The sequence below is a fragment of the Hesperophylax consimilis genome, chromosome 25, assembly GCF_061612785.1.
Source record: "Hesperophylax consimilis isolate HC1 chromosome 25, BYU_Hcon_1.0, whole genome shotgun sequence".
Taxonomy (NCBI): domain Eukaryota; kingdom Metazoa; phylum Arthropoda; class Insecta; order Trichoptera; family Limnephilidae; genus Hesperophylax; species Hesperophylax consimilis.
Genome location: NC_142860.1, coordinates 24,345,905 through 24,363,632, shown reverse-complemented (window position 1 = coordinate 24,363,632; position 17,728 = coordinate 24,345,905). Strand labels below are relative to the sequence as shown.

Below are 17,728 nucleotides of genomic sequence, written 5' to 3'. Positions count from 1 at the left end.
TGGCTAAACCTCATGAGATACATCAAAATAATGTACCACAGAATTGTATATCTATAAAAGTCCGCGATGGTATATGTCTATCTCCTAACTAATATTCTAATATCCTATTCTAAGGATAACCCCCCGCGCCGGGTACACGATTGCAAGATCTACAGTTTTATTCAGACATTCATTATTTTTTTACCTATTTGACCTTCAAATCAGGGGGATGTCATAGTCTGCATGCGATTTCAAAAATCACTCATCCCCTTTTCCCACCCCTTACGGTAGAGTTTTGAAAATTTTGACGTTCGCACACTTGACGTTTAAAATAAGAGGATAATTATGGACTACGTCTGATTTCGAAGAACTCTGAGTAAAGCCCGGTCAACGCCGGAAGATTTAGCTGGTAACAATTAATAATAATTAAGTTGAGCTTTGTTTTTACATTAACCCCACACAGAAGACCCCGAGGAAAATAATTTCCCTCTGATGTGTCATCTTTGGGGATGGCGTGTGGAGGGTATTTTTAAGAAAAGGAAGTAGAGGAAGTTCTGGGAAGAAAAAAGGTATGAGAGCCGCGTGCTGTTCGGCATTTCCCAAACCTCCTCTCTCTACTCCCTACACCTCACAAAATTTCCCAAACATCCTCTCCCTTCTCCCTACACCTCACAACATTTACCAAACTTCCTCTCCCTACTCCCTACACCTCACAACATTTCCCAAACATCCTCTCCCTTCTCCCTACACCTCACAACATTTCCCAAACATCCTCTCCCTTCTCCCTACACCTCACAACATTTCCCAAACTTCCTCTCCCTACTCCCTACACCTCACAACATTTCCCAAACTTCTTCTCCCCACTCCCTACACCTCACAACATTTCCCAAACTTCCTCTCCCTACTCCCTACACCTCACAACATTTCCCAAACTTCTTCTCCCCACTCCCTACACCTCACAACATTTCCCAAACTTCCTCTCCCTACACCTCACAACATTTCCCAAACTTCTTCTCCCCACTCCCTACACCTCACAACATTTCCCAAACTTCCTCTCCCTACTCCCTACACCTCACAACATTTCCCAAACTTCCTCTCAAAAATGATATTTCCATGATCCCACTAGCTAAGTAAAACTATGGTCTTCCAGTGATTCATTTTTGGGTAATTATGGCGTGTTGCAACTCTGCTTTAGCCAACGGACGACGTTACATGAAGATGTGTAGGTTGTGGTGAAGTGTATATTTATTTTAATTTTATATATTTTTTTATTTTATTCATTTATTCACGCCACGATGGTTTTTATATTAACATACTTAGGTGTTTAGAAGTGATACCGTGTTGTTAGTTTTTTTAAATTTTATTCTCCTCAGAGCATCTTCCATTGTAATACCGATAGAACAAGGACAGCATACCTACCTGACGCCTGTGCTCTAAAGATTGCAGTCCGTTTGTTAAGATTGGGGAATCTATCAAACGGACCGCCCGTTTTTGCACAGAGTCAAGGGTTTTTTTCAGGTATTTAGGGGCTCCGGACCAGAGATGGCTGTCAAATACGACAGTAGGGCGCACTTGAATGTTTTTGTGTAGTCCTCTAATAGCAGATAACAAGATCTATGCTTAGCAAGCTTTTTTATGGGATACGAAACGTTGGCTAAAGGAGAAAGAGCAACACGGCATAAAAACCCTACAATTAATCACGATAGTACTTTTGGACGTGAAAATCTCAAATGTTGTACGGTTAGTGGTCTTATTATTTATCTTATATTACCTTTCTAAGTTATTTTATAAATACTCGGTCGGGCTAACAAGTTCAATAAACTTGCGTCATCTTCAAAAGTCGTGCATCATTAATTATTACACCTCAATACAAAGACAACCTGTGAATTACGTACAGATTTCTCAATATGTTAGAATTTGAGAAATTATTATTATTTTTGTGCATCAATGGAGATGCTTCAATTTTTTGAAGGGTAAAAGAAAATATAAATTAAATAAATTCCACTAAAAAAACACGTCTGTTTTGTAACTCTGTATATCATAACTAAAGCACGTGTATATTAGCGCCACTCTATCTTCACATGTAACGAGTTCCGGGAAAAGTAATTCAGGAAATGATTATTGTAATAACATCCTCGGGATTGTCTCATAAGAGTAAAGGTCCAATGAATTCATAAATAACACTTCATAAAAATATAATATGTACTCATATTCCCAGTACAACTAAAATTTAAAACGATAAAATTTCCCAATTATTGCAAGAGTATGTGTTTGTTATATGTGTGTGTAGTTTGTAATGTCTTCAAGCGTTTAGATTAAATAGTCACGGGAAATAATAATAATAATTTACCTTCCTCGCCTTTGAAGTGGAGCCGGCGTAAAGGGTATTTTTACCCGTCCCGCCGATAAGCACCAGTCGGCCGCGCGGGTAAAAATACCATTCCCGCTCATAGTGTGTTAAGTATTAAGCTGCGCCTTAAGGCGATGCACTACGTCGTGTAATATTTTAAATTGAGCCGCTATCAATAACAACCCTTACGTAGATGACGATAAGGTTTAAATTCCCTCTTAACACCATCCGCCTGTTTTGATTTATGCAAGAAAAAAACATGGCCAAAAAGTGCCTTTTATTTTATTTTGTATATAAATATTTTTATTTTTTTCGATAATTTATAACTTTAAAGCAGTTTTCATAGGCCTTATACATTATTTTTTTGTGGGCTTATAAAAAGACTTATGTAAAAAATACTCGATTATTTCAAAGGTCAAGATGTATTCTACTCGCAGTATTTAATTAAAGCATCTAAAACATTTCTAGGCGACCAAATTTTCAAACCAAAAACACATGATTTTGATTTACTACGTATGGCATCGCCTTAATGTTCATTTGTTCAAAATCTTAAATCTCCAAAGTTCTTGACCGATTGTTTGAACTGTGCCACAGCAACGCGTGGCGGGGTACAGCTATAAACTAATAAATTTCACAAATATACACACAATTCAACGAAATTGGACAATTTATCACTTTTATAAGATCTTTCACAAAATAATCTAGTATATCTACATCAGGTAATTTTGATTGCAAATAGTGTGAACTTTTGATAACGAGATAGGCGCTAACAGCTGAATATATTATCAACAAGTCGGCTCCAAGCATTTTATATATCTATAAATATATTGTCTGGTGTGAGGGTCACCTTGTTTCAAACAGTTATTGACTTTTAAATAGCGCGTTTGACTCGATCTTTGTGGATGGGACGAATCAAGGATTAACTAACGTCACAAAGTGAACTTGCGCTTATGGAAGAAGAAATTAATAAATTAACGAACTGACCATCACGCCGTTCTTTCGCAGGGGTAGGCAGAGAGACGGACCGCCAAACAACTAGGCTTTGGCATACTCTCCTTGCCTCATTCACATTCATACACAATATTATCTTAAGGCGATGCCATACGTAGTAATGCAAAATCATGTGTTTTTGGTTTGAAAATTTTGTCGCCTAGAAATGTTTCAAATGCTTTAATTAAATACTGCGAGTAGAATACATCTTGGCCTTTGAAATAATCGAGTATTTTTTAGATAAGTCTTTTTATAAGCCCAGAAAAAAATAATGTATAAGGCCTATGAAAACTGCTTTAAAGTTCAATATCTTCTACTTACGAACCCATTTTCGGTTATGATTTTATTGTATAATGTGGCAAATTAAGTTATTTATAAAATGATCGCAAAAAAAATTATATACATATTTATTCCTGAACATCTACAAAATAAAATAAAAGTCACTTTTTGACCATGTTTTTTTCTTGCATAAATCAAAACAGGTGGTGTTAAGCGGGAATTTAAACCTTATCGCCATCTACGTAAGGGTTGTTATTGATAGCGGCTCAATTTAAAATATTACACGACGTAGTGCATCGCCTTAATTCTGACTCTGACGGACCGACTTAAGTATTTAGTTCACTTGATCGTGCTATGTCTTCCTCGGGCGTCACCGACTTCTACTAGCATTCACGTTCGTGTTTATTCTCCTTCCACTCCTTTCTTAATCTTACTATTTCAGCCTTGCATTCTTTGCGAATCTCCACATTTCTCACACGATCTTACACACATACGCCTCAGGGATCTAATTTATACAGCATTCAGTCTACTTTCATCCTTCCTCTGCCAGTTCCATGCCTCACTGCCATAAATTAGGGTAGGTAGCAGCACTCCATTATAGACTGCTAGCTTCGCTTCTTTGGACGATGTGGAACGATGAAGTTATTTCATCAATATTTCACACTGCATGATTATTCCAAACGTCGTGTATTTTTTATACTTTTATTTTTTTAAAGTTACGAAGGATATTATAAATAATTAAATGAGAATATGTATGTTTATACCTTCCTATTTATATTATTATAAGCCGATAGCTTGATTGTGCAATGATAGATGACTTAGAAAGCAGGGGATTGAACCCCTTGACGCCAGGTGGGAATCCTACGCATTTGGCTTACACCATTAAGACGAGACAATACCCTAAAATAAAGTCAGAATCTTAACGACGTAAGTGAAGCAGCCGTGCACAAAAATATGCGACGCGCTGCCCTTGTGTATTGGACAGACCCAATGTTGAATTTTCCCTATCAAATCTCTCAAATAAAGTGGCTGCGCGGCACTTTTCATACAAGATTTAAATTAGCATTTGAGGTCTAAATACTTAACCAAACTGAAAAATTATTTTTTTAATTAAAAGGTATAGCAAATATCTAGTACTGATATGTGAAAATTAAAAAAATTAGTAAGTAAATTCAAGTAAAAGAAATTCTTGATTTTAGAGACAACTTTGGAAATTATTTGTGAGTTAATGGTGCCGCTAATTCTATAGTTTTGTAAAATATTTTTATGGTAAGGTCCTGTTTTTATTAATCTCTAAATAGTATAAATTAAAGTCGCTATCCGCGTCAGTTTGTGCGCTTAGTTCTTCTAAACTATGCAACGGATTTTGATAGAGTTTTCAATGTCATTTAGAGAATTTCTTCCGGAAGGTTTATATATACAAGACATCGTCATGGAGGTAATGGGTCTGTATATTTCTTGAATATTATATTTATAGAAAGTAGAGAAATGTCGGAAGTTTTATAATCAAGACGTAAAAATATATTTTCGGGCACTACATTGCTAACGCTGGCTAAACCTTAAGAGATACATGAAAATAATGTACCACGGAATTGTATATTTTGAAAAGGCCTACAGTAAAGTCCTCGTTCATGTATGTCTATATCCTAAGGATAACCCCTAGTAACGCCGGGTACACGTCAGCTAGTCTTAAATATAAATAACTTAATCCGTAGGGATCCCTCAAGAAACATTTGAGATTTTAGTAATACGTTCATCAGAAATAATTAAAATGTGAGCGTCGAGCAAACCCCCCGTTATTAGAGTCTTATATCGCCTTAACTGATATGCTTTATTTGCACATCGCACTGCCGTATGCCAAAGTATTCCAAACTGAGATACTGTACACTATGTATACCTACTTATGAAATCTGAATGAAAATACAATGAGATCTGAAATAGACAATATATTATACTAAATCCAAATACAGATTGAAACACTCACCTGCACAAGAACATTACATAATACCGTAAAATGGGGTGACTTTATCAATTTTTAACTTTGAAACTATATACCCTTTTTTTATAAAATGATCTGTCGGAAAATTTTATGTCTTAGTTTAAAAAATCGAAATATACATATATGTAAAACAAAAATTGAATATGTATTTTGGGGAGTAAAAAAACATCGTGATAAAGTCATCTTTCGAAATGAGGCAACTTTGATATATAATTTTTATAAGTTCATTGCAACAATATGCCATTCCCAAAAAAATACTAGTCAGAATGTTAAAGTTTTTATATCTACATACCGATAACCCCGATATACAGGGTTTTCCAATAAGAGGTGTTATTTTGATATTCAATCGTAAAAGATCAATGGTTTCGTTGCTTGTGTGGCACGTAGCGCCGTCTTGTTGAAAGTAAACGTTGTCCAGATCAATACCACCCAATTCCGGCCATAAAAAATCATTAATCATCTCTCGACAGCGCAATCCATTCACCGTAACTGTTGCTCCAGCCTCATTTTCGAAAAAGTAAGGTCCAATGACTCCGCCGGACCATAAACCGCACCAAACAGTCACACGTTGAGAATAGAGAAGTTTTTCAACAATAACTCCTGGGTTTTTCGAGCCCCAGATGCGACAATTTTGCTTGTTGACGAAGCCACCGAGGTGGAAATGGGCCTCATCACTCAAGATGATTTGCATTTGATTCACTCAAGTGAATTTTAATAATTTCAATGCGTTGTTGAAGCGTGTATCGTTCCATTTTTATTGATGGCGTAGTTTCTACTTGTCAAATGTCAAAAAATGACAGCTTCAAAAGTAACATCTACCGAAATAGCGGGCTATTCAAAATAACACATCTTATTGGAAAACCCTGTAAAATATTTGTCGGAAAATTTTATGTCTTAGTTTAAAAAATCGAAATATATATGTTAAACAAAAATTGAATGTGTATTTTGGGGAGTAAAAACAACATCGTGATAAAGTCATCTTTCGGAATGAGGCAACTTTGATATATCATTTTTATAAGTTCATTACAACAATATGCCATTCCCAAAAAAAATGTAAAAAATGCTAGTCAGAATGTTCAAGTATTTATATCTACATACCGATAACCCCGAATACTTAAGAATGTAAATTACATGAAACTATTATAATCGTTGAAGAATTTGTATTATAATGTATGTGTTTACATTTTTCTCTCCGAACATATATTAAAAAAAAACTTTTTCATATTTATTTTATGGAATTCCGCACAGGATTCTGAACTGCTCCCAACCGTCTGGAGCTAGGCATCCCCAACTGGGGTATGTTGTGACGCTGAAGGGTAGTGGGGAGGGGAAGGAGATGGGGAGGAAGAAGGTTGGGTAGTACTTGGCTATTCGGATCTGGTCACCAAAGACGGCTGAAGCCATATCAAGCAACGTTTCATCTTACACCAGGGTGATACTGAGGGTATATTTTACTCTGGAACTTGCCGCAAGCACGCATTATATATATATATATATTTTTTTTTATAGTGAATACCTCACAAGAGTCCCAACTGCTCCCGTCTGGAGCCAGTGAGACTATGGCATCCCCAATTGGGGGATGTTGTGAGGATGAAGGTAAGTGGGGAAGGGAAAGAGGAAGGTGGGGAAGTACCTGGCTATTCAGATCTAGTCACTAAACACGGCTAAAGCCATTTGGAGCAACGTTTCAATTCTGAATGGTGGTCTTACACCAGGGCGATACTGGTAGTATCTTCCACTCTGGAACGTGCCGCAAATATACTATATATTATTTTAATTAATTAATTGTGAAATAACACAAATCAATCAAATAAAATTTATTTGCGCACGCCGGGTTCGAACCCGCGACCTTCGGAATGGCAGTCCAATGCGTTACCACTGGACTATGCCGGCCGTCAACAAATTGTAAAATAACACAAAATAATAAAATAAAATTTACTTGCGCACGCCGGTATTCGAACTCGCATCCTTCGTCTTGCTAGTCGAGAGCCTTTCCCCTCACCACGGAGGCCGTCAAGTAATTCAATCATAAATATATTATTTTTAAAGCGTCATTGATTTCATGTTGCCCGAAAAAAACATCAAAAAGAAACTTGTAATTTCTGAATGGTATCGAAAAATAGATGTTTGTGATGATTGATGATCAAAGTCACCCCCCGATTCGAAAGTCGCCCCGTGTTATGGTATACATAACAATGCCAACTAATTATTATTCAAATATATTATGTGTATTACATACCTTATACATGCGTTTTGCTCTACATTCAAGGTGTATTTTAGTTCTTGGCAGACCAAATTCAAACTTTGAATCTTATGCTGCATATAGACACGAAAATAACAAACCGAATCACGAATTTCGGGAAAGGAACTACGCAAACGCAAGCGGCGTTTCGCGCCATTTGCGGTTGCTTCGTTCCTTTCCCATAAGTCGTGGTTCAGCTCGGCAGTTCGGCTCGCGTGTTTAAACGCATCCTTAGACTGGTCAAGTGTCAAACTTTCTCGCTGATTTACCGGAGGTGTGTGCAGAGAGGATAGATCGTCATACACTTGTCTCTTATGGTACACACTTTTATTTCATCCACATTCATCCGCTATACATGTCTTAATAAGCCAAGTGTCTCTTTCTTAATCTTACGCATCATCTCCTCGATCCCAATTTGTTGATGCTATGAATTGTTTTAGTACCTACTTTGTTTGTAAAAACCAACTCAAGGGCCGCAAAAAAACTCAACATTTGCAGAAGAAAAAAAACTTGTTTCACCATGATGTACACGAATTCCGGTTTGAACTGCTTGATCACTTTCCTTACTACTCCACCAGATCTAGCCCCAATCGGCTAAAATTTGAGCTCGGGGGCCAGAAATTTTCTTCGAATGAAGAGGCCATAACTTTCGTAAACAACTATTTTGCAGAGAAAGACACCAAAATTTTGAAAATTTGAAAAAAAAACACTTTTAGGTCGGAAACTTTTCATACTTGCCTCGTACTCTATGAATTTTGTAACAGACTGCCTTGGAAATTGCTAGCAGATTGACATGCAACCCAGTTTAAATGGATGAATACTGAATTATTTTGTACTCCACTGGCTCGATAAAATCCGTATCGCTTTTGAGTACTCGCAAGTGTAGAGATAATAATATTGTGATTTTTCATACTGGAATTAGAATTTAAATTTATTGTATTTATTACGGTATCATTAAAAATCGATAAAAAAATCTTTGCCTTAGATTGTGATGTCAAAGTTTAGTCACTTTGATGTCCATCAAAGCGCTGATCAGCACCATTTTGTATTTTCGACATTCGAACGTTTCCCGCTAAACGCCGACTCTCGGTGCGTTTTAGCTTTTGAACAAACAGTGATCAGCCGACAAGCATCGACCATTTTGCTCGTCAGTTTATACGCTGACAGACAGTAAATATAATTAGGAATAAGTATTGTATCGTGGCAATATTCACGTACACGTCTGCTGGTAGATCAAGCTGGCGCGCTGTGAATATTATTTTTAGCATAAATACACGCCCACTCTAATTCACAAAAATCTGTTTGCTGAAATGTTTTAGTAAAAATCTATCTGATGTGGAAAATGCACATTAGAACCGATTTATGCATATTTAAGAGTGCAGGTCTTAAGCTATGCACTTATGGAAAAAATACCTACAATATGGATGGTAGCAATAATGGTGAAATTGCCTGTATATCGAATAATGACAAAAATATACACATCGCCGAAAGACCTGTTTTATTTTTGATTTTTGATCTTCCCGTAAACGATGATTTTATACATATTTGTAATAAGCATTTACTTTGTGGCTCGTCATAATTTACAATTAAAAGATATACATTTGTTTTAGACCACTTTAATTTTAATTACACTACCGGTTTCGGAAAAAAACTGATTTAATATTCTCCTGATGAAGGAAGGGTGCTTCCGAAACCGGTAGAGTGTAATTAAAATTAAAGTGGTCTAAAAAAAATTTAAATATATCTTTTTATTGTAGATGATATAATTTATTTCTAAATTGCTTGTCAATAATCGTCTATCAATTTCGCATTGCGACGGGGAAAACCAATTTTCCCGCCTGTCAAATATAATTTACGCATTCGGATTTTTCCAACCAATCATTATCATATATTCGACAGTAGGTACTTATGTCAGACCGAAAATATGTAGCTAGAAATAATATTGGTCAATTAAATTAATAGGCCATTGCATTACGAAAGCGACCGGCTTCGTTACGTAGTATGTGTTCTTCCATCCACTGAACAGCTGATCACTAGAGGCGTTGTTTGAAAACAACCAAATAGTTGATCAATAGATCAGTTAGATCAATTTCACCAGAAGTGGGAAAATCAATGAACTTATCTCGACGCACGGATACGCCGATACAACACAATGAGAAACTTCAGTGAAAAATAAGATATACAGGGTTTTCCAATCAGAGGTGTTATTTTGAATAGCCCGCTATTTCGATAGATGTTACTTTTGAAGCTGTCATTTTTTGACATTTGACTGTAGTATAAACTACGTCATTAATAAAAATGGATCGATACACGCTTCAACAACGCATTGAAATTATTAAAATTCACTCTAGTGAATCAAATGCAAATCATCTTGAGTGATGAGGCCCATTTCCACCTCGGTGGCTTCGTCAACAAGCAAAATTGTCGCATCTAGGGCTCGGAAAACCCAAGAGTTATTGCCGAAAAGCCTCTCTATCCTCAACGTGTGACTGTTTGGTGCGGTTTATGGTCCGGCGGAGTCATTGGACCTTACTTTTTCGAAAATGAGGCTGGAGCAACAGTTACGGTGAATGGATTCCGCTATCGAGAGATGATTAATGATTTTTTATGGCCGGAATTGGATGGTATTGATCTGGACAACGTTTACTTTCAACAAGACGGCGCTACGTGCCACACAAGCAACGAAATCATTGATCTTTTACGATTGAATATCAAAATAACACCTCTTATTGGAAAACCTTGTATAATATATTTATCACACTTAGAATTTGATAAATCGTCTTTTAAAAAGGGTTCAAACACACCTCTTGGTTGGTATGACTGAATTTGCTGATTCATCACAACTAGTCTACGTGAGTAATATATCTTTGGTCTACAATATCCACATCAGGGTTGCAAATTCGTGGAGATTTCCCCAAATTGCGGGGAATTTCTAAGATTTTTCAAGAATTGGGTTTTTTGCGGGGGGAACCTTTTTGTGGGGAAAATGCGGGGATTCTGGGCATTTCTTGATTATCCAACCATACTGAAAAATAATATTTACAATAATTGTGAGTATGCACTATATTTCGTTTTCGTTGACAGCAAATAACAAAAAAGGCTTATATTTAAAGTCTGAACGAAAGAGAAAATCCGAAAAGGAATAGATAATAAAAAAATAAATACCTATTTCTACAGAATTTGCATTTATTATTAGTTGTTTATCAGATATGGTCATCCATGTATTTTTGCACTTTGGTTCAATACAATAACATTAGCTATATGCTAACATTTTACCTAGAGTTCTTCAACGTTAAAAGCGGGTAATCATAAGAATATAAAACTTCTCGACTCCCGTACAAAATACAGCCGCGCCGGTTGAAAAAAAAACTAGGCATTTTGAAACCGTTAACCGGTGACGTCACAGGTCACGTCCATAGATGTGGTGCGTTTTCGGAAGACACGAAAAAGTAAAACATTTCAAAATTATTTTAATTGTTAAAACTATCAATAACGATTAAAAAATGGGCTGGAGTTCCTTATTCTATTCGTTTATCTCTTCAGTGGTTCCAAAGCATACATGTTGAATTACTGTTGGGTCATGTGATAAGTTATGTTATCGTCTTGCAAACATTCTTGATGATAAGTTACTATGTTTGCAGAAATTCTTTCTTTCTCTGTACGATTCCCAATAATGCGATTATTTCCTATAAATACACGATGATTGGTTGGACGAAATTGCCACCTGGCAATTAGCCCAATTTTATGCTACTATGTAATGCAATAATATATAAATACGATTTAATTTATTTTCTACTAGAAAATAAAGAGAATCAACCAGCAAAAACTCTCGAAAAGTGAGGTCTGGCGTCATGAAATTTGCATAGCTTTTACTGTCACGTAATTTTTTTGATACCTAACATTTTTTTCAGTTCCCTAAGTCAATCATAGGTATAATTTAAAAAAAAAAACGACCGGATGCAATATTATTTTATTAGAAAGAAGGTGTTCGTGCGAAACCGGGTAGCAATGGTACCTAATGAGGTTTGCACACTTATCTGAATTCAGAGAACTCGACACTGAAAACGAAATAAAAAATTCAACAACCAATTTTATTAGAACTTTTTTATTACCCCCGCGAAAAATCACAAGATTATTAAAATTAAAAAATAAACTGCCACGTCTGAGAATTGAATCCCGATCAACTGCTTGGATGGAAACTATACCATTACACCACCAACTATTTTCAGAACCTCAGTATAATGCATTTATTTTAAAATATACAGCGCAGACCGGTGTAAAATCACTGAATTATTCTTGACACATCAGTTCCAATTTTGAAAATGGCTTTTTTTTAAACAAATCTGAGTTCATTGAACCAGAGTCAGAATCACCGACAGACAACCGAAATTAGTATGTTTGATAAGAATGATGTATTTTTTAATTTTAGTATAATAAATTTATTAATTTTCTCTACAAAACAGTTATGGACCAATACAGATACAGATACTGCGAACAATAGATTATTCATATGTTCTCCATAATATTGCAACATATATATATATACAGGGTGTTAGGGAAGTATTTGACATACTTTAATATACTCTGGTGACTTTTTTCTAAAATTTTCAATTTTTTTTAAATAATTTTCCACGTGTTGACACTGGTCACTCACCCGAGTAACCACCCAATCGACCCAAGTTATCCATTTACTACTGATTTTCTATGTCCCCGTATGTCAGTCAGTCCGTATCCTCGCTATGTGTGGCATTCCTCGCACAAATTTGAGCTAAATCGTTCGCTTAAGCCTTGGTGAGCCGTAGAAAAGTTCCCTCTTTAGACACCGAGGCACTAGCAGTAACAATTGTCAAAAATAACATTTACTCCAATCTCACCAAAATATACGTAGATTTCATAATTTTATCAGTATGGACTGTTACGTTAATCGAGCGATGGGGGATGTTGATGTTATTTGAGAATCGATTTACTAGACACAAGCGCCAGCTTCTATAGAAGAGGAACATTAAATATAAAATAGACAAATAGTCTTGTAAGGTATATTATACGAGGAATTTTTCAACATCTGTACAGTGTTTTCATAATTTCATGAATAGTGCATCGACTTCAGCAAAATAAATACTATTTAATGCTGATTGAAGTGGGGAACTTTATCAAAAAATCAACCCGTAAATTAGACCGCCTCAAACATTTGACATTTTGAAAGCTCTCGCTCTCCTGTTGACGTATGTGCATAGATATGTATACCACTCTCGCAGCATAGACAATCTAGTACTTTCCTCTAGTAAAATCATAGACAATACATGTAATATTGCTGATATCTAGGCTTCCGACCTATGTACGGATTATGTTCTAAGCCGCGCTAAGCTTCACCGCACCAAGCCGAGCTTTAAATCTACCGTTTTCCCTGGCCTATGTTTTTGTAGAAAAAAAATACAAAAAAGTCACCGGATTTCAAATTTTATTCACATTTTTTACTTGCAATAACATCAGGAATCACTGTTTAATATATAAGTCAAGTACGTCCCTTGACCTTTCCATATCTGTGGTGTATATTTACTACACATTGCTTCTAATAACTTTAATAACTCTATAAATATAATAAATTCTGGGTTCAGATTTTAGGTATTCCTCCGTTATACATTTATGTACTGAATTAAAAAATAAATTTTTACATAGTTTTCAAATTCAATTAAAAATCGGAAACAAATACACCAATACAATCAACCGTGTGACAATGCTACGCGAAGAGTGTGCAAGGAAATGACACGCTATTGATGTCCCGCTTTAGTTCGCTATGCGGGAACATGAGAAATCCACACGTCCGCAGTTGTATTTTGATTTAGACCATCAATACCTACGACCGCATAGCTGTGTGTATGCTAGCCGCCAGCCAGTCAGTCGCGGACCGTCGTTAGATGTGGACTCCTCGCACGTTTTTTTAGCATCTGCCGATGGTTTTTTCATGTTTTCAGCAATTAAATTACAATTATTATCACTTTCGATATAAAATATAATAAACACAAGCGATTAGCTATGAATATTCATATTTTTCCGATATTAAATCGCTTATTTTGAGATGTGTATTGACTACACAGAACCGGAACGCGTGGATTTTTTTAGCACAGCAAGGGAAAGGTTAATACTCTGTATATAATATAGATAAATGAAAGCAAAATGTTACTGTTACATACAATACCAACGAAATTATATTGTTTTATTATTATTATCTGATGTGTAAGTAATTCGTTTTTTTTTTTTTTTTATGGAGGTATAATTGAATTTTAGTGGTTACATTTAAAAAATGGGTCATATCTCTAATTTGCCTTTTATCTAGACATGTCTTATTTTAAAGTTATCCAAGCCAATAAAATGAATAGGTAAGGTATATTCACCTGGTGAAAAAATATATTTTCTTGCATCATGAATGTATATTCTGGGGATCTTATAATATGTAATATTTATTATTTTAATCTACTTTTAATGATAGTCTATAATATGACTACTTGGTGACCTTCAACCAATTGACCTTTTCTAATCTAATGAGGTAAATAATTAGATGGACTCCGTGATTGAGTGATAATTATTTTGTGTTGTTTCGTGAATTATTAATTTTAAAATAATCTCTAAATAGTATAATACAAAGTCACTATCCGCATCTTTATAAAAAATTACATTTTTATATCTAGTATAAACCTTTTAACAACTTATTTCTATGACATTAAGGACACTTTACAATACATCTAAAGCATAATTCTTTATAGTATTTAGACATAAGCCACGAAAAGCAGCATGGCTTTGAGCTTCTTTGACATCTGTCGGTAGTTCGTTAAAAATCTTAAATCCTTTAAAATAGGGTTTTTTCGTCTGTCTATGCAACGGAGTTTGATAGAGTTTTATTTTATTTTATTTTTATTTTATTTTATTGATTTATTGTGAAAAACAGTATAATCATAGACATATGAATATTAGTGGACCTGCCCTAAGTGATTAAAAGCGTATTATCCCCACTCCCCATACCGGTTCCATTGGAGCCGGCTGTGCTCGCGTATGGCCTCAAGTGAAATTTGAAAACGTGACGTCATCATTCTTGTGCGAACTATGGTCGAGGCATCATCGGTTCATTTTACGAAATAACACGGCAAAATGTTGACTTGTACTATGAAAACTTGTAAAAATAGATGTGAAAAAGAGAATAAACCCAATTGTCGTATTACATTCCATATATAAGCATTATTTTACTTTATTTTAAGCATATTCACATCGTATAATATGAATCAGTTGTTACTATCACATCGAGAAACGTCTGGACGCGAAACACAAAGCTGGTTGGTTGCTAGAAGTAAATTATGAACATTTATAAAAGTGTCTTAACTAAATACGTAAACGAAATATTCGACTCTGAAAATAGAAGAAATTTATTTTGCCGAATTTGGACTTCGCAAATTTGTTCATAATGTGGCGAGTAATTTGCGCTCCCATGTAAAAATGTCTATTCATTCAAAAGCAGATTTTACTTTTAAGAAGTAAATGGTGATATTATAATGCGAGATGCCTATTTACTGTCAGATTGATTTATTGACGAATCACAGTCAGCTTCACTCCCTTCGTTCTTCAACAGTTGATTTTACCCCTCGCCATTATCTTCTCGTCTATTAATTCCTATGTCTGTGAGTATAATCCATTTACATTTCACAAATAAAAGTTTATAAATACAGTTTATAATAAGTAAGTACATACATTTATTTGCATGGGTAAGTACATCAATACTATCTGATTAACCAGATTTGTTAAATAGTATGCTTATTGCCGTCTTAAATTCTCTTTGGTTCAAATTGAAAATGTCAATCACAGAAGAAATGTGATTTAACAAAGTAGTTATTCTCCCCAAAGGCATGATCATTGGTAGGTTGGTCCTGCCCCTTGGAAAAATAAATAATCTGTGCTGTCTAGCTCTGATGAAATTATCAGGGACATAAAAAGAAATTCGTTCCAGAATATCTGGATTGCAAATGTGTCACTATCATTTAGAGAATTTCTTCCAGAAGGTTTATATATATAACGCATGGATTATATTTATTTAAAGTAGAGAAAGGTCGAGCAACGCTGGGTACACGTCAGCTAATATTATATAGGATATTTGCGGTAGTTTCCAGAGTTTCAGTATCGCTCTGGTGAAAGACTACCATACAGAATCGAAGCATTGCTTTGAAATGGCTTTAGCCGTATTTAATCAGATCTGAATAGCCAGGTACTGCCACTCCTTCCTCTTCCCTATCCTCTTCCCCTCCCAACTACCTTCAGCCTCACAACATACCCAAATTGAGGATGCCATAGTCTCACTGGCTCCAGATGTGTGGAACAGTTGAGACTGTTGTGTTGTTTGTGACTGTTGTACATAAATATGTGAATTAGAATGATAATGACCCATTAAAAAGTACCTACTTACCATCAGTAGAATAAATAAGAAGTACAGTGCACAGTACTTGCAAATTAAATTTTAGGAAAAATTAGTACACTTCATCTGTTTTTTTGTGCGAAATCACACAAGAGTTTCAACTTTACCTTTCACACTTAAAAGGGGAAGAGGATGGTTGGTTAATACCTGGCTATTCAGTCTCTAAACAAAGCTAAAGCTCTTTTTAACAGATTCCAGTCAATCATTCAGATTAACAGCACTCATTCGGATTCTAGTCAATTCTAGTTAACCATAGAGAACATCACTCATTCAGATTAACAAATCTCATTTCGATTCTAGTAAACCATCCAAATAATATCATTAATTCAGATTCCAGACAAACAAGATTCACATCATGTAATAATATTCCAGTCAATTATGAGTTACTCAGTGTCCAGTCAACCTTTCAGATTCACATCTTGCATTTGGATTCCAGTCAACCATGAGTTTCTCAGTTTCCAGTCAACCTTTCAGATTCACATCTTGCATTCGGATTCCAGTCAACCTTTCAGATTCACTCCTTGCATAAGGATTCCTCTCAACCTTTGAAATTCACGTCTTGTATTCAGATTCCAGTCAACCATGAGTTTCAACAAGTGTACCCATAACAGATTACTTTCCGTATTCGTCGTGTGTTGCTTGCCTAATAATGAACAGTATTTTAACAGTTATAATCTGTTGTCCCCAGACCAGATGGTGTTCGCTCAGGGTGCGGCTGCCACCCCCATCCACCTGCTGGAGGCCATGACACTTCAGGGCAAGTCCGCTGGCTTGAAGGACATCACGGTCTGCCACATGCATACCGAGGGCAAGGCCGTCTACACGGACCCTGACTGCGAAGGCATCTTCAGGTACTATATACAAAGGCCACAGACTAATGTAGAATCTACCACCGAAGCAAACTGTCTCACTTATTAGGTTATTACGCGACGGTTTAGCGTTTGTATATCTATTTAAACCCACCTTAACCTTTAGTCTGCCAGCAAAAAGTCGCATGAGGGCTTTCCTGTAAATAAATATGGTACTATAACTTCTGATTTTGTGAATTCTGACATGGAATTTGCAATAAAAATCAATGTTTGCAAGTGACGAAACGATAAGCAAGAATAATATACGGCGGGGTTATGTTTGCAAGCGACGAAACGATAAGCTAGAATAATATACGGCGGGGTTATGTTTGCAAGCGACGAAATGATAAACTAGAATAATATACAACGGGGTTATGTTTGCAAGTGACGAAACAATAAGCTAGAATAATATACGGCGGGGTTATGTTTGCAAGTACGGGGAGCGTAGGGAGAAGTGTAGATTTTAAAGTATCGCTGATGATTCACGTTGTTCCTAACAAATCCACTACAGATTCGTTGGTAATTCCAAGGGTTAAACATGGTTTAATGCCGTTTTAACCATACCCGCGCTGTTCTATTAAGTCAG

At 35.7% G+C, this 17,728-nt stretch overlaps 1 protein-coding gene across 1 annotated transcript in view; it reads left to right on the top strand.

Moving 5' to 3' along the window:
- The window catches only part of LOC149411712 (succinyl-CoA:acetate/propanoyl-CoA:succinate CoA transferase), a 53,990-nt gene that overhangs the window by 11,261 nt on the left and 25,001 nt on the right, over positions 1 to 17,728 (top strand). Inside the window, exon 2 of the mRNA XM_089646998.1 lies at positions 16,983 to 17,145. Within this exon, the coding sequence (XP_089503124.1) occupies positions 16,983 to 17,145 (163 nt within the window). The remainder of the gene's footprint in view (positions 1 to 16,982; positions 17,146 to 17,728) is intronic.